Source organism: Denticeps clupeoides, chromosome 3 (assembly GCF_900700375.1).
Source record: "Denticeps clupeoides chromosome 3, fDenClu1.1, whole genome shotgun sequence".
Taxonomy (NCBI): domain Eukaryota; kingdom Metazoa; phylum Chordata; class Actinopteri; order Clupeiformes; family Denticipitidae; genus Denticeps; species Denticeps clupeoides.
Window position 1 is genome coordinate 26,175,254 of NC_041709.1, and position 20,966 is coordinate 26,196,219.

General features: G+C 42.3%; 2 protein-coding genes across 2 annotated transcripts; one reads left to right on the forward strand and one right to left on the reverse strand.

The window, feature by feature from the left end:
• Nucleotides 1-765: 765 nt before the first annotated feature.
• soul4 (heme-binding protein soul4) lies at nt 766-5,504 on the reverse strand. Its single transcript, XM_028972808.1, has 6 exons — nt 5,354-5,504; nt 4,183-4,361; nt 4,004-4,089; nt 3,758-3,899; nt 3,224-3,407; nt 766-2,087 (listed from the first exon to the last, which is right to left on the reverse strand). Exons 2-6 carry the CDS (start codon nt 4,340-4,342, stop codon nt 1,913-1,915), a joined length of 747 nt encoding a protein of 248 aa, XP_028828641.1. The 5' UTR covers nt 4,343-4,361; nt 5,354-5,504; the 3' UTR covers nt 766-1,912.
• nup133 (nucleoporin 133) lies at nt 4,893-20,379 on the forward strand. The gene is made up of 26 exons (XM_028972800.1): nt 4,893-6,258; nt 6,352-6,458; nt 6,554-6,657; nt 6,925-7,029; nt 7,765-7,896; nt 8,019-8,189; nt 8,297-8,452; nt 8,791-8,861; nt 11,348-11,495; nt 12,246-12,396; nt 12,722-12,879; nt 13,139-13,230; nt 13,309-13,472; nt 15,863-15,954; nt 16,045-16,269; nt 17,131-17,253; nt 17,359-17,458; nt 17,559-17,810; nt 18,036-18,169; nt 18,264-18,422; nt 18,527-18,662; nt 18,740-18,858; nt 19,470-19,550; nt 19,626-19,690; nt 19,946-20,034; nt 20,128-20,379. Exons 1-26 carry the CDS (start codon nt 6,131-6,133, stop codon nt 20,256-20,258), a joined length of 3,393 nt encoding a protein of 1,130 aa, XP_028828633.1. The 5' UTR covers nt 4,893-6,130; the 3' UTR covers nt 20,259-20,379.
• The last annotated feature ends 587 nt before the right edge of the window (nt 20,380-20,966 follow it).

A 20,966-nucleotide genomic window follows, 5' to 3' on the forward strand; every position in this document is an offset into this window, starting at 1 on the left:
ATATCATATAAATATACCAAAACATGCACTCACACATACATACATACATATATCATATAAATATACCAAAACATGCTCTCACATATACATACATACATACACACATCATATAAATATATCAAAACATGCACCCACCCACACATACAATACAGGTCAAAATTGGACACGCCTTCTCATTCAATGTGTTTTCTTTATTTTCATGACCATTTACATTAGATTCTCACTGGAGGCATCAACATTATGCAAGAACACATGTGGAGTTATGTTATGAGACCTGGCCTCCACAAGACTGTTGGAAAACCATTTCAGGTGACGACCTCTTGAAGCTCATATATAGAATGCCAAGAGTATGTAAAGCAGTAATCAGAGCAAAGGGTGGCTATTTTGAAGAAACTAAAATATAAAACATATTTTGAATTATTTCCCTTTTTTTTTAGGTTAAGTACATAACACCACATGTTCATTCATAGTTTTGATGCCTTCAGTGAGAATCTACCAATGTAAATGGTCATGAAAATAAAGAAAACACATTGAATGAGAAACTTTTGGCCTGTACTGTACATCATATAAATATATCAAAAACATGCAATTCCAAAGTGCGCTGCACTTACATACACGCACACATATATATTTATGTGTGTGTGTATATATACACATATACAGTTTATTTCTCTTTTTGTGGAAATAAGTGTCTTCTGTCATTGTTTCCTGAAATATAATGCTATATTATTAATAAAAGGAAAAAAATCCACTCACATCCAAAAATTCAAATATACTCAACTTTATTTTTTTTTGAGAGGAAAACAAATACATAATGTTCATAGCATTCTGTTATTGTACACAACATACCTGATTAAACCATATAACTATTGTTAAAATCCTGTGAATAGATTATAAAATCTCATATATTGGTATTATCAAATCACAAAACTAAAACACTAAAAAGAAAGAAAAATAATAATAAACAACAACATCACTGGAACTGATCAACTAAAGACTGGGGTATATATGTATTATTAGAAGACACAGATAAGGGAAAGTTATAATGTTTCTTACAAAACCTCAATGCCACTTGTATATTTCTGCTGCTGCTGGTGTCACGTTCATGTCATTAGAGGACATTAAGTTTTCATCTTGCAGACTCTCTGACATGAATTAAATGTTATCGATTATGTGAACATTATCTGCCACCAGGCAAAAACTCAAAATTATGAAACGACATAAGAAATAAGTCTACTGGTGAACTACAACACAATACAGCTTATAGGGAGTGAAGGCCTTTTTCACTGTTCACAAAGAAACCTTATATCTCAGTCATAATCCCGTTTTAGAAATATTATTCATAGTAATGGTAAAAAAGAGAAAGAAAAGGCCAGAGTGGAGCGCTTGTCCTCCTAGTGGACAGGACACATAACAACACTCTTGTAAATCAAATATGCAAGCAGATAATGCCCTCACCGAAGGATCTGATTTAAAAGAAGAAAAAAAAAGTAATGGACTTTACATGTGAGCATGTGAGCGTAAGTGCCAGCGTAGTATTCCTGGAAAGGCACAGAGGACGTTGCTCTGTACTTGACGTCATGTTAAAGGTTGTTTCATGTGTGATGCTATTTAATTGTTCAAAAAGTATAGCGCAAGAAAATTGTGGGGGAGAAAAAATGAAATAACCGCAGTAAGGAATGTTCCTTTCGTTACTTGGCACAGTGAGCACTCTGGATCTAAAGATTGGAATTCCTGTAGCTCTAAGATTCAAAATAATCTTATTCTTCATGTCCTCACATCCAAGCCTGCACAAACACGTATACGTCTGTACACACGTCTTTACCGTCACTACAGAAGGGAGGGGAGAGCATTAGGTGTTTGTAAGAGGAGGAGCAGTGAAAACCAGACAGGTAGCATAGAGAAGTGTTTTTTAGGGGTCTCTGCGGATGAACCAGATCTCATTGCGGCGGCACGGAACCCCAGGGTTCTCATAGACTGCGACCATGTACATTTGGCGATGGAGATAGCCCACGTCTCCCAGCAGCTCCCATAGTAGGTTAATCTGCCGCTGGATGGTTTCCTCTGTCGTGGTACCAAAGAACACCCTGAAAGAAAGTGGAACATTTTCAGGTTGCCCATTCATTCACTTTAAATGAGGAGCTATGCTGTGGTGACCGTGCCTGTCTAAAAGTATTTAAAAAAAAAGCATGCTAAACACACACAACCTTATATGAATTATAACTGTATCTTCTCTGGCTACAAATATCATATGCAATCTAATTGGCCACTACCTGAAGTTTTCTGATATATTCCTGCTCTACTTACTTTTTCCATTAGCAATACTTATACAAGAAAGGCCCAGAGACCTTTCATTAGGCATGATCTGAGCTCAAATTGAACGAAGGAGCCAATAGCACGATAAATCGCTACGCAATAAAGTGCCTCGAGAAATTGTTTATGGAGAATAAAGGAACATTCCATTTGCTAGCACTGCAAATACGTCTATTTCTACTAGAAGACCAAAGTCCCAGGTTCAAACCCCACTTACTACCATCGTGTCCCTGAGCAAGACCCTTAACCCGGAGTGTCTCCAGCGGGACTGTCCCTTACCCCTTTTCCACTGCTCTGGTTCCCAATTTTGTAATAAGAGCTGTGATTTCCACTGACAGGCACTGAACCGGTCCCTAAACACTGCTGGTCTCATAGCTCGGATCCGTGATGTAACGAATGGTGGACAGAGGATCGGAAGCTTTAGAAGAGAAAATGGTGAAGAGCGAAAGACCGGTAACGTGGAGCACTGAAGAAATGAAAGCTCTTCTAGCTATATGGACATCCACAAAAATTCTACTAAAATGAAAATGTGCACAAGAAGAAAGTGTATGAAAAAATAAGGGAATTACATAAAAGTCGCAGGCTTCACACAAACCACTGAATTGTCATAAAAAAAAACGAACAGGCTGTGTGAAATTGGCAGCAGTGGAGGTCCATAAGATTTGTGTTATGATGTAATGGGTTCGGTGCCGGGATTTCTGTTTAGTGGGTGTGGCCTGTGACCTTGGATCCCACTGAGCTCCTGTCTAGTGTAAACACGGGCCAGTTCTTGGTTTGTTCCCAGGTCAGCACCGGCTGAACACCAACGTAGTGGAAATGAGGATAATTGGTAAATGATGTAAATAGCCACATCAACACACCAAGAAGCACCACAAACGTATTTAAAACACGAGTGAAAGTGCAACCATACCGAGAGATGACTCGCAGAGGCTCCCTGTGAACGATTGTGATGTCAGGATCTGTGGGCTCAGGTGGGTTGGCCTGGAACTCAGCAGGCAGGTAGTAAGCAGTTAAAATGTCTTTTGTGAACGTAACCCCATCGTCCATGACTTGGACCTCATTCACCACCGGCACGGTCATGCCCAGGTAACGACCTAATGAGAAACGGAGCGGAAAGCGGAGGTCAAGAATCATGAAAGCGAAGTGATTGTCATTGTGTAATACTGCAGCACAGCACACGGTGACACAATGAAATGTGCTCTCTGCTTTTAACCCTGCATCACACTTCAAACAGGGGACCTCAGTGGCAAGATAACGAACCCGTAATCTTCCAATTACGGGTCCGCTTCCTTACCTGCTAGGCCATTACTGCAAACCCACTCTGTATTTAATCATAACCCTGAGAGAGCAGTGGGCAGCCATGACAGGCGCAGTGTATGTAATACAATATTATGTTTTATGCCTAAGATCAGGATTTTCTATGTTATTTCTATTCTGTATGTACCTGCAGAGTTCTCCTTGCAAATGAAACGCATCAGTTTCATGAAGGCCATGGAGATGCTCTGTTCATACAACTTCTCTCCTTTAGTGATGCATGCCCACTTCCCTGCTGGGTACACTCTCTCTTCAAAAACCACCTCTCCCATCTGTAATGGGTTAAGACAAGAAGGCCAAAAAAAGTCAACCCATTTCCCCATATTTCCCAACACACTCTCGTCCTGCAAGAGATGAGGGGAGAGATACGTTTTACCTTTTCATGCCTGGATATTGTGGCAAAGGGCACTTGCTCTCTCTCTTGGTTTCTCCTGGTCATCTCCTGAATGGGTCCAGTCATTTCTTTCAAAACAAATAACTAAAATAAATATGATGCTTTACAATTCTCGCTGTTTCATTCCAGCGATGACCAGTGGAAAGCCCAGCCGGAATTACCTCGCGGCACAGAGACCTGGTGTGTGCGCCCGACTGCCTGCCAGTGGGCATACAGTCTCTCCTGCTGCTCGTCATCCATTGGCTCTGAGCTGTCGGTGACATCATCATCCAGCTGTTCATCATCCAACTCTGCCAGGTCTTCAATGGAGATCAGTGCCATTCCTGACTGAGTCGTCACACTGGAGCACAACAAATGCACAATATACATGAGATATATACAAGATATATTGTGACATGTCACAAATTCCTGAGGGTTTAACCTTGACCCTGACAGAGTTAAGTGGCACTTGTGCTGCCTGTTACCAAGGCCAACACATATCTACAGTATGCACGCATACACAAATGCATTCCTGCAAAAGGAAATCCAACAGCAGCAGCATAATTATTTAATGAATCATCTCACAGCTTCTAAAAAAAAAAAATACATAAATAATAAACATCCACATGCATAATTAAGCATCTCTTTAACAATCCAATGCTTAACAAGTCTGCAGCAGCCAACAAGTCAGCTTTTCTTTTCTTTTTTTTTTAAAGCCCTTAATAAGCGCCATCTGGTTAACTTTTTACTCAGTTTGCACAGGGTAATCACCTTATGTTCTAAAAGCAAATTGTGTGACGTGAAAAACAGAGCCACAGTATTATTATGGGACAACAGCAGAAAGGTGCGTAAATGTCGATTCTTTTATCCGCGAAGAGTAAAGCAGTGGCGATGTCTGCGTGGAACGGTGTGGAGGTGTAAATCACACTATTGATCGCCAAACACGCACCGGTTTCAACCGCAATTCGTGAAACAAATTGGAAAGCGACATGCCGACGATCAGAGTAGATCAGATCAGACCAGATCAGTGGGAGAGTGAAACGCGCAGCCCATCGGCTCTGATGTCCGCACCAGGCACGTTTTCCACGCGCGAAAGTAGGTCAACTGGCGGCGAGACAAAAACACCGCGCCGACCGCGCCAACTTGCGCACATCTCGACCGTCCGAGCTAGAACCGCAACAGCGCGGCAAAACGTTGCTGAAATTTCCCCGTTTACGTTTCAAGCGATGTTGGCCTGTCAAATCTTATTCGATTTGTTCTTGCGTCGCACACCTGTCCGGCGGAAGCAGAATAAATAAATAACACTGCTGCAGACGTACGACGCGCGGTTTAACAATCTAAACGTGACCTCACCGGAGAGAGCGCGGTTAATGAAGGTAATAAATAATCAACGCCGTCCAGCAGGATTCCTCCTCCGGTCCAACCGATCGCCAGGAGTCTACACGGGAGCGCAGGTCTCAGGCGCGACACGTCGTGACGTCATTTTGTAGGCGGTTTGTTTGTATTTTGGAACTTCCGGTTCTCTCACCAACGGGCCCGTGGCGATTTCGGGGAATCGAGGCAAATCTCCAACGTTGTGGTCGCTCTAATAAAATATGCTACGAGTAGAAATGAAATGTTTTCCCAGGGTTATCACGCGTTTAGCGCTCTGCCACTCACAGCAGAAACACAGACATTTGCGCACTGTTCCGTCAAAATATGGGTTGCGTTTACCCGGTGAATAAATCATATATGAACACTTTTAAATAGACAATCTTATTATATAATGCACGCTGACTAGTTCAATAATATGTAAGAACGTGCCATGCCTCGATTATGCCAAATAAGTTCCTAACTCACTGTAGCAATACATTAAAACAAGTTACTGAGTACAGAGGTTGATTTTAGAGTCAACAACCCTTAAATGCCTCATTATTATATTCGTTTTAATCGCAAAATGTTGTTATTAAATGTTTTATTTTAAAACCAGGAACAAGGCGAACCTTTATTTTGACAGCGTGCGAATGACGTATATTCGTCGCGCCGCCTCTCCGAACGAATGCGCGCGCGGCACGAAGGGGATTTAGATAGTTTTGGCGATCACGTTGCGTTACGAGATCCGTTTCTTCGCCACAAGCGAAGATATTCGCCATGTTTTCACCGCGGGCCACGCCAGGTTCGGGCCACCGGCCCACGTCGAGGGCCGGAGGCAGGAAAGGCTTCGCCGGCTCCCCGGCAGGGATGCTCTTCTCTCCTCGCCGTAGTGCAGTAGCAGCGCGGTTAGTGGCACTTAATAGAGTTTTCTTGTTCCTCAGACGAACAAAAACTTTTTGTTTAAAGAAAAAATAATTAAAATAGACATTTCTCCCCAGATCAACACCTTCTCGAGTGCAGAGCCATGAAGCGACCAACTTCGACGTCCAGACCTTCGGCTCCTCGCTGCCTGTCAAAGTTCTGGAGGCGCTCACCATGGCACAACGTGCGTGTGCGTGTTTTCTACCTCTCTGTAAAACGCCTCCAGTCACTGGAATTGTGTGTGTGTGTGTGTGTTTTTTTTTTTTTTTTTTTAATCAGCGGACGAGCAGATCTCGGTTAAAGTGGAAGCGACAGGTTGGGCCTGGATGGTGTGCTGCGAGCGGCTGATCGTTTGGAAGATTTGCCAGACAGCTGTTGCCAAGGTGATACCATGCCACAGTAGCTCGGACTAATATTGTGCCCTTTAGACATGGTAGTAGCCTAGTGGGTAGCACACTCGCCTGAACCAGAAGACCCAGGTTCGAATCCCGCTAACTACCATTGTGTCCCTGAGCAAGACACTTAACCCTAAGTTGCTCCAGGGGGGAACTGTCCTTGTAACTACTGATTGTAAGTCGCTCTGGATAAGGGCGTCTGATAAATACTGTAAATGTTAAATGTTAAGACATGCGTCATTTTCCCCTTTTTAGCTGTCTGTGTGCAAGGACCTCCAGTTGCCTCCCAGTGAGTTTCCTTACTCTGCTGATCTAATCTCAATCTCCTCAACCACTCCAGTGGAGAACGCTCCAGTACAGGTATGCATTTCATGAAGGTCCCCTATCATGAAAATGTCACTTTGTGATATTATTTAACATTAAAACTTGTTCCCCTAGCCTGTCTATGGTCCTGTAGTAGCTAGAAATGGCGATAAGTGTAAAGAGAGCTTTCGTCATTCTGCTTCATTGTTCAGAGAGCAGCATCTGAGACGATCAGATCTGGAATTTGTCCCCTTATGACGTCATAAGGGGAAAGTTTACCTCCCGTTTCTTATGCTTTCGAAGCATTGCAGTGAGACTCTGAAGAACCAGTGGGTTCTTTTTATTTTTTTCTGTAAAAACACAGACACAACTTCCTGTCTGGGCCAAACAATGTGGTTGGTGAATGGTGCTCATGACTTATTTCCTAATAATTTCCTCGTCCCGCCTCTCTCCTCCTCATTAGCATTTAAAGCTACAGAGATAGAAACGGCGCGTCCTGGGAAATCTCATTGTGGCACTGGATCAAAGTGGCTGTAATTCTGCACCAAGGCGGAATTTTGGAATTACAGTATCAGGGGACAAACAAGACCAATATAAAAGCAAAAAAAAAATTAATAATATGACCAAGCGCATTCATTAACTAGGCGAATCTAGTCAAAAGTGTAATTATTAACATAACAAGGTTCGACAATCTAAATCTTTTTATCTTAATATGTTAAGATTTAACAGTGGGTACCTTTTGGTATACAAATGTATCAGTTTGTTGACTCTTGATTCTCATCACACATGCAGAGCATCTGTGTTCTGGTGGTGTCTCCTGAGGGTTTATGCCGATTCTGGCCCAGTTTAGCCCATGAAGGTAACTATGCGGAGACGGTGGCAGACTTAGGAGGAAACCTCTGCAACTATGTCACTGCCATGAATGTGAGTATGAACTGTTTCACACACTAGGCAATGCACACACTAGGCAATGCAATTCATAGACTAACCCTACTGAGACAAATTTACTTTTTTTTTTTTTTTTCCATCACCTTCCTGGATTTTAGGGGAGCAGCTTTCTCGTTGCATCCAGTAAAGGCCAACCCTTACGATTCTGGCTAGATGTTTCTGGAAAACTGCACCAGCGGCCTCTGCAGCAGGGTCAGGGTATGCTCTCGGGCATTGGACGGCGTGTCTCTAGCCTTTTTGGAATTCTAGCCCAGCCCACAGACATCACTGTAAGAGCACAGTAGTTTGTTTGTTTATTTATTTATTTATTTATTTTTATTGCCAATCACAAAATACAGCACACAGCCACAATCTTCTTCTGCTCTGTCACATTCAGGTATATAGTGTGTTGTGGGTGGCAGAGGCCAGTTCGCTCTACACCCTAACATCAGCTGGGCTGAATAAGTGGCTGGTAGAGGATGGCTCTGAGCAGCAGGTGATGAGCTGGAATGCCTGCAGCAGCATGACCGAGAGCATCTCCGATGCCATTTGGGTAAGCAGCAAGGAGACGTCAAATGTTTGCTTAATTTAACTTGATTTGGGCTGAAATTTAAGGCAATTAGCATCACGTGATACTTAATATAATGTTTCAGTGCTTGCTTGAACCTAGATACCTTTGGGATGAATAAAGTATTCTGATTCTATAGCTCACTAACCTGCTATGTGAATTATATGAATTATTTTGTATTGCATATTTTACAAACACATAGCTGGTAAGTGAATTTGTTTTCACAAATGAAAGGTATTATTATTTCTTTATTTATTTTTATTAAGCATTTTTTGTTTTTGGTGGGCGTCATCTTTGTACTAAACCCATTTGTCATGTTCTAGGGATCAGAAGCAAATTATGAGGAACTTAAGGAAGGTGTGAATGTCTCCTACCTTGACATGAAATTGGGCCTGTGAGTTTTAATTGTATTTTTTTTTTTTTTTTTTTTTTTTTTTTTTTTTTTTTTATCTAATTTCAGATTTATATGTGGAAAATACCATTGCCTTGTGTAATTAGTAGGCCTGAACTATTTATCAAATTTCAACCAAAACCGCCATTGGCCAGAAGCCGTAAGTTTATAACGGTACACCAAAGGTCCCCGTGGAGCCTGTTTCAAACCGAACCTGGCCAGCGCGGTGCTGCGTTCTGAAACCCTTCTTTCTATGCCGTGCTCACCTGAAGGATGACAAAGCATTGTGCCGCACGGCACACGGAAGAACACCGTGATCCACTGACGTGCAACACTTAGAAACAAAGCATCGAAGTAGCTTCTAAAACCAAAATGGATTATAGGTTGATAGTTTGACGCGGTAGGCCTGCCAGGTGAACGTTGCTTATTATGGATGAAACAAAAATAGCATGTGATTAATGCAGTTCAGTTTGTTAGCTGAAGTAATGAGGTCTGTTATGTGGAAAGCGCTAGCATAGCGTGGCGTGTAAGGAATCAGACCTGTAATCAGAAGGATGCCGGTTCAAATCCCGAGCTGCCAAGGTGCCACAGAGCACAGTCCCCACACACTGCTCCCACACTTCACTTTGACTTTCAAGTCACAAAGGGCTGTACAGTAAGTGAATCAGGAGAGAAAATACCAAACACTGAAAACAAAGTATAAAAAAGATATATATAGGGCATACCATAAAAACAAAAAACAACGTAAGTTGTACAGCTCTGAATAAAAGACCTTCTTTTATCCAATGAGAGAAACTGGGGAAAAATACTCCTCACAATAATTTTGAGATATTATTTACGCGAGTGCTTTGCTCTGAATTTTAATTAAAAAGTAAAAGTTCCCTTTGATATTACTAATAATGTATGAGAAGAAACACCTTTTTAATTAGCTTAATATTTATTACCCCAAACATTTAGACAATAACAGGGATAGCCCCAAATTTGCCACAATGACCGATTCACAGCTACATCTCATGCTCCTCACTAGCCTCATAATGTTGTTCTGAGGCAATGCGTTCCACTCTTCCACAAGTGGTACACACAGTTCTGCCAGGTCACGTGGGGTTGGGGTACCATCATTCAGTCTCTTCTTCAACTGGTCCAAGACATGCTCTATGGGGTTCAGGTTAGGGGACATTGATGGCTATACCATATGAGGCACTCCAACTTCCTGAAGTTGAGCTGTTACAATTCTGCCACGATGTGGTAGAGTATTATCATCCACAGAAAGTCGGGGGTATGCTGGCGGAATTGGGGAATGATAATGGGTTCTATGATGTCTCTGAGGTAAGGACGTGCAGCGACTGAGCCATGTACAATAACCAAATCTGTTTTGCACTGACTGGTGAATGTTGTACCTCCTCCACCAAATTAAGCCCTGGGGACCATGTTGACCTCAGCGTATCACTTACCTTACTTCTCCAGCAACGCTGAGCGACACGCATCACTGAACAGGACAGTAGACCACTGCTGCATTGTCCAGGTCACATGGTCTTGTGCCCACTGCAAACGTGGAATCACCTGCAACGGTCGTCTGGCATTCAAGCCAAAGTGATTGAGTCGGTTGCAAATACTTTGCTGGAAACCCTAGTACCCCTCCTATCACGTAAACAGCCGTGTGGCAGTTGCATAACGAAGTCTGAGGTCCTTATGTACTGGTCCTCATTGCGGTCTGTCACTCGTGGGGCTCCACTCCTGGGTCTGTCATGAACTCTGCCACTAGCTCTGTGTCTTGAGGCAAGTCTGCTGATGACACTTTGAGATGCAACATCTGACTGACTGCCACCGACCCGAAGGCGCACCATGGCCAGGTGACGCTGCTTGTCCATTAAATGACGTTGTGTGTTCATGGCTGTTTGAATGATAAACTTGGAATGACTTACTGACAATATCAGCTTTTTACACCCACAGAATGTGGAAATTGATGCCACACTGAGAAAGGTTGTCTCTTGGTATTATGCCCCAATATAAGGCACACCTGTACACAATGAGACCATTACATAGACACCTCATTTTGTGTTTTCCATCACCCCAATACAATTGCCTCCCAATCCCAAAAATGTCCCAAGTGAAACAAACACTGTATGTATGACATCCACTAAATCTCTTCCAGTATTCCTAACTTATTGTGAGTAGTGTATATAAATCAATAATAAAATATCAGGAATGATTTAAAAGGTGAATAAAAATGTTCAATAAATAGAACCTGGGTTATAATTAATTTAATGTGTCTCATTGAAATTCATGATGCACATTCTGTGCATCATTGATTTCTTTTTTCAGTCTCAAAGTGGGTGGGGCTAAAACCACATCAGCCAGCCTTCCTGCTTAAAATGTACATATTTTATTACAATTTCCATTTGCAGAGCTTTTGTGACTCTTCTTTTTGAAATTTATTTGAAGGTGTCTCCCTTTTAATGACTCCCACTGTGTGTGTCCCGTTTTCATAGTGATGGACCAGTTGTCTTGGCAGCAGCTTGGCACCCAGCTGACAAACCTTGTCTGGTGTACTTTTGCCTGGTCACACTGCCTGAGCAAGCTGGCCAACTCTTTACCGAAATGTCAGTGGAAGTGACTAAGTACAACCCTCCTTTTCAGGTACAGCTTGTTTGTCTGTCTGCCTCAACTGTGTAATTTGTTGTGCTGTATTGTATTAATATGTATCTAATTTTTTCATAAATACCATCATGTCCCTGGGTGCACAGATTTAGGATGTGACGTGATGTATGCCAGGCCAGTAGCTTGTCCTGAGACTGAATGAAACACCAGAATTCCCAGAATACGAAGCATGTCACATGCCGCCACCACCACCCCCAGCATAATCACACTGGATTCTCATCCTGCATAATTTACTCTTTATAATGCTCCAGTAAAGAACTTTTAAAATTGATTGTAGGTTATAATCATATAAATGTAACCAATGATGTGAGAGAATTTTGCTTAATTGCCATTAGTAGTCTATGAAAAACAATTACATTCACTATGCATGTACTATGCATGGTACTTCTGTGGAATATCTCTCTATGATGTTCTATAGGTCAAATAAGGTAAAAATATAAGCTGTAGTAAATTACATAAAAGAGCTAAAACCATCTAGTAAACAAGTAATTGATCATATGGTCGTCATATGTTAATACTCTCCACTGAACAGCTGACATGTACTCTGTACATTTCACACACGGTACACTTTTTAGAACTTAGTTCATGGGTAAAATTGAGATATTGTTGGCTTGCTTGATTTACTGTGGAACTAATTTGGTGCAATCCAGAAAATTGCTCAGTATGGATTGTGTATTGTGCGTGATTTTTTTTTTTTTTGTGTGTCTTTCATCAAATCTCCTATCACAGAGTGAGGGGGATCTGCTAACCACACATCTGGTTCTGCCCAGAGCTTCAAGCCCTGCAGCTTATCTGTACAATGAGCATCTTATATTTACCTGCTCTACCGGCACAGGACGAGGAGGCCATCCAGAGGAGAAGATCCCATTTAATTCCCCTGGTAAATCCTTCATTGCTGTGATGTCCACTAAAGGCCTTCACATACCGAACGTGTCCAGCAAGTCCTGAAGTTTTCTATAGGATGCACGCCCAAAGAGCGTCATTTCACTGCACGCACATCGTGGTCAATCACGAATATTGTTGAACTTTGGCCCTACTTTTTTCCATGGATTACTTGCTTTAATCCATGGAATCTGTGGGTGAAACATCACTAAAACATAAGATTAATAAATGTCTGTCACAACGAAGGGGTTATTAATGTCAATGAGTAAGAACCTAATCTGAGTTCCCGTCATCTTTTGTGTCTCCTATTTTTGTCCACGCAGGAGACCATATTCGTGGTGGGGGTGTATGTGCAAACTTGCCCGTGTTTTTCTCCCAGAATAATGGCCTGGTTGCCGTGGTAGCCAGGGAAAGCGCCTCTATACTGCCGGAGACCATGGAGGACTCTCTCTGTTCCTCACTGGCCGGTGCTGCACCTGAGGTATGTAGATGGATTATCTTACATCAACAGTAGATGCTCAGTTAACTTGGTTTATTATAAAGTTAGGGTTAGGGTAAAGTGATTGTCATGGTGACACAATTAAATGTATCCTCTGCTTTTAACCAATCACTTTAGTGAAAATATTGAAAAGGAAATTTATTTATTTATTTATTTATTTTTTAACAGAAGTGAAAATCAATTTTGAAGAAGGCATGTGGGATTGATTTGATCTCATTGATCTTATCTGTTTTTGTTGTAGGGTGGCGCTGTGGAGACTCCTTCTAAGATTGAGATTGTAGCTCAAGAAGACAAAACTAAAGTGCTAAAATCAGCTTTTTTACAATTTTGCCGGTAATGTCCCACCTTCTGTCATTTTTCTGCCTCTTCTGTTTTGCTTGTTGCCCCATTCTGATGTTTGTATCTCTATAGGCACGATTTGATTGGAGCTCAGCACACAACTGACGAGCTTTTCCCCAGTAATGGGGAAAGTGGCACAGAAGGAGAACTGGACAGGGTGGTGACCCAGATTAACTTGGACCTTGTGGATGATTATCCCGCTTCAGATCCTCGCTGGGCAGAGTCTGTCCCTGATGGTTAGTCTTGAGCGACACTCTATAAGGGAAGAAAAACAAACAAAAAGACCAATTTCCAATATGCCCTCTAACATAATTTTAATTCTGAAATTCATTATAAAGTCATATCAAAAATATTGGGAACCCTTCTCAACCTGCATAATAATTTAAAGTGGTATGTCTTTCATTTCCTTGCATTTTCTTACTACTGGGTTATATTTAGTTGATGTGGAAAATGTTGGGAACCTTGTAATTTTGCTGGTTTGAACGGCTGAATACTGATTACTTGCAACACCATATTTTTTGGATTTGGTCATTGAGCCTTGAACGCCATAAAATCATGTGTCAAATCCGATTTAAATTCAAATTTTATTTGTCACATACACAGCCATACACAGTATGATATGCAAAGAAATGCTTTAGCGACTGCTATAGACCACAGTATTCCAAATAGTGCAAGTATACAATGAACCAATATGCAAATACTGCAAACAAAACCAAATATTACACTTATGTTTTTAACATAAAATATGTTAGGGGTGAAGGTATGGGTAGGGTGAAGGTATGCAAATGAGTAAAGTGAAAGTAAAAAGAAGATTTCTGGGGGGATTGAGTCCAGAAGTGACTGAAAGTGAAAGTGCTGGAGTGTATTGTCTGAGAGTTGAGTCATGGCAACTGGACGTTTTTTCTTTAGAGTTAGAGACGTTTCATTCTGCATCCACAGAACTGTCAGTCTGAGGGAAGTTGGCTTGTGCCCATAAATTGAGGTTTCACCTCAATCCCGCCTTGAAAAGGCTTGTTAAGTGGAAACAAAGGCGGAGGGGGTGGGTAGATGTGACTGGCAGCTCCTCATACCCCCCGGGTCATTAAATGTGGCCGACGTGGTGAATGTGTGAATTGGGCCTGATTTTTCTGGGGATGGATGAAAGGGCAGCTAGGTAGGTTGGAGATAGGTTGTGTCTAAGGCCTCCACCTCTGTTGAGGGAGGGTTTGTTGATTTGCACATGCAAAGCTTCCCTCACCCCTCTCTCAATCCACCTATCTTCTCTGTCCAAAATTTTAACATTCTCGTCCAAAAATTAGTGTCCTTTGTCCTTAAGGTGAAACCAACCTGTTTCACCTTAATTTGTGGGCACAAGCCAACTTCCCTCAGATTGACAAAGTTCTGTGGATGCAGAATGAAACGTCTCTACCTCTAAAGAAAGTCCAGTTCCATGACTCAACTCTCAGACAATTCACCTGGATGACTGAGAATCTTCACAGACTGGAGTGTATTGGTGTTCTGTCCTTGAAGTGTTGTGGTTTTTGAGAGGTGGCCAATTGCAAGAGGAGGCTCTCTGAGGTGTCAGTTTCAGTTTCAACTGTAAGGAATGTAATGAGGAAATGGTACCCACATGCAGAGATACAGTTGCCAGACAGGTACAGGTCTGGCCGGCCAAGAAAAATACAGACGCACGAGGGGTGGTAGTAGTCTAGTGGGTAAAACACTTGTCTATGAAGCAGAGGACCACCAGTTTACAGGTTCAAACCCAACTTAATACTATTGAGCAAGACACTTAACCCTGCGTGTCTCCTGGAGGACTGTTCCTGTCACTACCGATTGTAAGGTGCTCTGGATAAGGGCGTCTGATGAACGCTGTAAATTAATTATGAGTGGTTGCAGACAACCACAGATCACCAGCAAAGTTTTATTTAAAAGAGCAATGGTACAGCGGGGTGAAGAGAAAGAAGCCCTTTCAGCTCTCACACCACAAAATGTGTCATTGGTTGTGTGAAAGCCAGATTCATTTTGGAACAATGTGATGAAAGATTGGTTATCTGAGCATAACAAAAAGTGATTGGCATGGGGGAAGAAGAACACTGCACACCCACTCCCTTCTGTCAAATTTGCTGGAGCTTTAATCCTGCTGTAGGGGTGTGTGACTGGTTCAGGGTCCTTGTTAAAGTCGGGAGTTCTGATGTATTCTACCCAATATCGATAAAAACATCAGTCACAAAGTTGAAGTTATGCAGGGGTTGGATATTCCAAAAAGATAACAACCCAAAACACAGTATGGAATCTTCAAAGTCATTCATCCAGATGGTTAAGTACAATGCTGTGGATTGGCCATCACTGTCCCCTGACATGAATATCATTGGAAATCTATGGGATGTGAGGCAGGCTGTCCATGCTCAGCAGCAATCAAGAAAGGTAAAGGATCAAGACGACCATGACAGGCTATAAGGCGTCTAAATGGTGTTTTATATATGCAAAAGGAGGCTCAACTAGGTATTGATGTCAATTCTCACTTCCAAACTTTTTTCATATGACTAAAGATTAAATCTTGCGGTACTGAAGGGTAAATAAGTCTCTGCAGCTTTGTCATGTGACAAACACATGCAACAAATGTGTTTTCTGTGGATTTGTGTAGAGAGCGGCTTCACCATGACCTCCCTTATTTTGCTGCACCAGCTGGAGGACAAAATGAAAGCACATGTCTGCTTCATGGACTTTCTGTCACAGGTAATTCTGGTTTCATATGCCTGTTTGAGTATATCTGTCAACTGGTTCAGGTCTTCACTTTTCCCATCTTCTGTTTATTTCTCTACCCAGATGGGCCTGTTTGACCGCCTGAGCTCCACCACAGTCCGGTCGTCTCCCATAGCGACGAGGATGCTGCTCTGTGAACATGCTGAGAAGTTGTCGGCAGCCATCGTACTGAAGAACCACCACACAAAACACCCAGAGTTGGTAAATCCTGCTATCCTGAATGCGCTGAAGAAAAGCAAAGCAGATGTGCCTCCTAGCCTTACCCCAGCAGATGTCTTCTTCAGAGAGGTACAGATTTCAAACACCTGTTTGCAGGACACATGTTACCTTTTCTTCTACCACAACGCTTTTCTGAATTCGGTGTATTAAAACCAATGGCCCATTGTTTTAGTAAGTGTATATTTTATCTATTTATTAAATATTTACATAATTAGGCCATAGTATCCTGAGAAACTTGGACTTTCCTACGTAAACTTCAGGGACATTCAATTTTAGGGAGTGCTCAGGGGAGGTAGAGAGCCACAGAAATGCCACAGAAATTTGTAGAAATGCACAAGCATCAGTGAAAGTGAAGTGATTGTGATATACAACATAGCACATGGTGAGACAATGAAATGTGTCCTCTGCTTTTAACCATCACCTTTGGTGAGCAGTGGGCAGCCATGACAGGCACCCGGGGAGCAGTGTGTAAAGACGGTGCTTTGCTCAGTGGCACATTGGAGGTTCGGCATTCGAACTGGCAACCTTCAGATCACAGGTCCGCTTCGGGCAACTGCCCCTCCCCCGATTTAAGCAACAGACACATATTTGGAACATATCGTATTTTACCGGTGCAATCTTATTTTTTTTTTCTTTTTTTTTTTTTTGTTTGTTTTGTTTTTTGCCCTGATCAGCCTGGCTCACTATTCAAGCCCTTTTAGGCATTGCTGTCTCACTGTTCTCGAAATGGGTTTTTCAAAAGGCAGATGGACCAATGAATCTACCACAGAGGGACACACAATTAGTTTTCTTCTCACCAATATATCATGTCCATTATTGTTTTGTCCATTGTTGAAACATTTCAGGTAACACATCGGTTTGGCCCAATTCTAGACTGTCAACACCTCTGTCCTATATCAGGTAATTTTTAGCATTTTCTTTGTTCTCCAGGTGTCTCAAATATCCTCCATCTTTGAGTGTCTGCTGGACGAGGAGGAAAAAGCCCTCAGTGAGAACCCGGTGGATTCAGTCCAATGGGCCGAGGTTGTCCTCGATGTTAACAGTATCATTAAGGTGACCCAAAGCTATTTAAAACTACACACCTCTTGTGAAAATTTGTGTTTAAAAGGAGTCATCAGTAATATTAACCCACGGTGGGGGTGTTTTGGAAATATGTAGGACATGCTTCAGTCTGCAGCTCAGCACAGAGAAACCAAAGCCCTGCTTTACAGGCCACCGGAGAGCACCGCCCCTGAACCAGAGTATATCCCCTGGACAGGTGCAAAAAAATATCTATTACATAATTGTTCTATACAATATAATAAAGGTATTTTACAAGTCCTTGTTTTAGTACTAATGAGCAAGATTTCCGGTTCCAGCCTCGAGTGGAGTGGGCGGAGTCCGAACAGCAATCACACGGCAGCATGAGATCATCATGAAGATGGTGTATCCCCAGGCGGACTCAGAGTTGCGCAATGCCTTAAACGAACAACTGGTGGCGCTGCTGGACTCATACTTCAGCGGTTACGTTGCCCAGCTGATGTCACTGAAGCGGCCCGCACAGCAGGAACGATACGACGTGCTGGAGATGGAGTACTCACACCGACGCACCGACCTGCTCACCCCGCTGTGTCAGTCTAGTTTGGTTTTTGTATTCGTTTTGGATTTGGTTTTGTGACTTTTTTTTTTTGTCATTACTCCAGTCAGTGTTGCATTCACATACCAGCAGTCTGTGTGTTTTCACCGTTTCACTCTGCTCACCACAAAAACATCATGATGCTATTTGAAGCTTCGGTAAAATATCAGTAAAATGTATTTTTTGCACCACACCTACAACCTTTCATTTGTGCCATCAGTGGAGCTCAGGCAGTACCAGTGGGTGGCAGCACTGGCAGAGAAATATTGCGACTTCGATGTCCTCGTGCTCATGTGTGAACAGACGGACAATCAGAGCCGCCTGCAGCACTACATGACAAAATTTGCAGACCAGGTGGGCACCGAACGACGCCATTATCAGCACCGCTCCTATATAGTTGCTCTCTTTTGCATTGTTTTATACGTTTGAATTGTTTCATGCTCGTTAGAACTTTGCGGACTTTGTGTTCCGCTGGTACATGGAGAAGGGGAAGAGGGGGAAGCTGCTCTCGCAGCCAATTGCGCAGCACCAACAACTGGCCAGCTTTCTTCAGGCCCACGAGCATCTCAGCTGGCTTCATGACCTCCACGTGCAGGACTATCAGAATGTAGGCTGACTCAAACATTGCTCACTTATGCTGCATAATAACACAGACTACTGTACTTGGACCATGTAGCATTATTTATTTTTATTTCTTTTTTTGCTTCCTAGGCCCATCAGACTCTTTACAGCCAAGTCAATATGGAGACTCGTTACTTTGTGAAAAAGAAGACCCTGCTGTCCCTGAGCAAACTCAGCGCCCTGGCCTCAGACATGCCTGAAAGTGCCCTGGAAAAGCAGCTGGATGGTGAGATGGGACCAGCATTAGTACTAGTGGCCATTTTGGCTTAATCGTTTATAATTCTGGTTCTTGGACTCCACTAGACATTGTAGAACAGGAGCGGTTTCTCCTGCACCAGGAGACACTTCCGAAGCAGCTGCTGGAGGAGAAACAGCTGAACCCTGAAACCATGCCTCTGCTCAGCGCGCACAACCTCATCAATGTGAGAACACCCCACACCCACAAATTATCTGTCTTACCACTGACAGCAGCCCTGCTTCAATGGATATTTGTTATTTTTTTCCTGTCCCTGCCAATACAGAATCAGGGTTCCTACAGTCATTAAAAAGCTGGAAAAGTCTTGGAATTAGAACATTTTTTGGAATACGATATAAACGTATAAAATTCTGGAAAAGTAATTGAAATCTGACTCTTTTGTAAGAACCCTTCTAATTGCAATTGCAGTTTAGTTAGAGAAAGAGCAACAGTTGTTTTCGAAGTTTACAATCCAGGTCAGTAGAGCTGCAAAAACCTGAAAGCATGCTGTCGAGTTGTAAACTCTTCACAAATATTTCCTTTCCTGACCAGTAACTACCAGTACAACCCATTACATTTACAGCATTTATCAGACGCCCTTATCCAGAGCGACTTACAATCAGTAGTTACAGGGACAGTCCCCCCCTGGAGCAATTTAGGGTTAAGTGTCTTGCTCAAGGACACAATGGTAGTAAGTTGGCTTTGAACCTGGGTCTTCTGGTTCATAGGCTAGTGTGTTACCCACTAGGCTACTGCAGCCCTTTCATGTCTGGTTGCCTGTTTTTGTATTTTCTTCAGTTGTATATCTGTGATGATAATCGCCGAGCTGATGAATACGACTTCAAGAAAGCGCTGGACCTCCTGGACTACATAGATGAGGTATGATCACTTCCTTTTTAATGCCAGAAAAATGTATGAATTAAAAAAAAATGTATCTCTTGATACTTCTTCCAGGGTGATGATGTAAACATCGACGCTCTGAAGTGTGAGATCTTTTGCAAAGCTCTGAAGAAGGATGAGTACGTAAATTTAATATTGTATCGATTAATATCTTAACATTGACTTAATGGTTATGTATTTTTTATTTTAATTTTTTTTGCTGAAGCATTCTCACGATTTGTGTTTATTTTATTTATGGCCTGGGTTAACTTGAAGGTGATGTATTGTTACATGTAGCATTTGTTAAGGAAGGTATTTTTCTCTTCATTACTTTCTTCAAACACCAGTACATTTTGGGTCTGGCTAGTAATGAATGTGTTTGCTGCTTCCAATAGCTGGTCTTCAGCAGATGGTAATGATGATCCACTGGAGGCAGCTAAAGACAGCATCTTCATCAAAATCCTTCTGAAGCTCTTCCATGAAGGTAACCAAATTCCCATTTATTGCATAACTCTGAATGAATCCATACAGTTTATTTGTTGTCTTGTTCTTCTCTCATCCTCCACTCGTTCTCCAGGGGTGTCGTTGCCAACATACCTGCCAGATGTCATGGATCTGCTCCAGTCTGAAGAGCTGCAGGGCTTAAAGGCGAAGCCGTTCTTTGAGTTTGTGCTGAGGGCAAACTATGAACATTACCTGCAGTTGTAATCTTTATGCTTCATTTTTTCTTTTTTTTTTTTCTTTTTTTGTCTTGTGCTTCTTGAAAATGTAAAGCAAGCATGTAAATGCATGTAAAACATTTTTCTTAATAAAATTTGTGTGTAAAATATGTTTTGAGCTTGTGGGTTTATATATATAATATATCGCCCCCTCCCTTCACGTTATGTCCAGGATGGATCTCGTCCTTTTTAAACTCCGGAAACGGACGTCTCTGCGCAGTCTTGTCTCCGCCCTCAGAATGTCTACTGTAGCCACCACCCTCTTCACCCTGTGTGTGTTTGAGGGTTCCAACTGATATACTTGCTCTATATATTCAGATCCAAATATAACCTGAATCTCTCTCACTCTCGCTGTGTGTGTGTGTGTGTGGGGGGCCTCTTGGAAGGGTCTTAATAGGTGCAATTGATCTTCTTGCAGTACAGGCAGCAGCAGATGTCTCAGCAAATCTTCCTAAAAATAGTGGTGGTCGAATGTGGCAACCCAAATGAATAACGACAGCTTTTATAGGGGGGGACTGAAGTGTCCCTATATGGGGTTCTAGCAGCGAGAACCCCTAAAGGAGAAGTCCAGCTTTTACAGTTGGCTGTAGTACTGCAGTCTGGTGCTCTTCAAGCGTGCAGTTGAAGAATGAAATTCTTCCCCATGCAATGAAATCCTTTCATTTGGGTTTCCAGGACCCTCACTGTTAATTCATAA

Coding starts and splice junctions, on each gene's coding strand:
- nup133 (XM_028972800.1), top strand. CDS start 6,131: ATGTTTTCACCGCGGGCCACGCCAGGTTCGGGCCACCGGCCCACGTCG. Junction 8,453..8,790: donor GCATCTCCGATGCCATTTGG/GTAAGCAGCAAG, acceptor GTCATGTTCTAG/GGATCAGAAGCAAATTATGA. Junction 16,270..17,130: donor CAGATGTCTTCTTCAGAGAG/GTACAGATTTCA, acceptor TTTGTTCTCCAG/GTGTCTCAAATATCCTCCAT.
- soul4 (XM_028972808.1), bottom strand. CDS start 4,342: ATGGCACTGATCTCCATTGAAGACCTGGCAGAGTTGGATGATGAACAG. Junction 4,090..4,182: donor CCAGGTCTCTGTGCCGCGAG/GTAATTCCGGCT, acceptor TTGTTTTGAAAG/AAATGACTGGACCCATTCAG. Junction 3,408..3,757: donor TTGCAAGGAGAACTCTGCAG/GTACATACAGAA, acceptor GTTTCTCATTAG/GTCGTTACCTGGGCATGACC.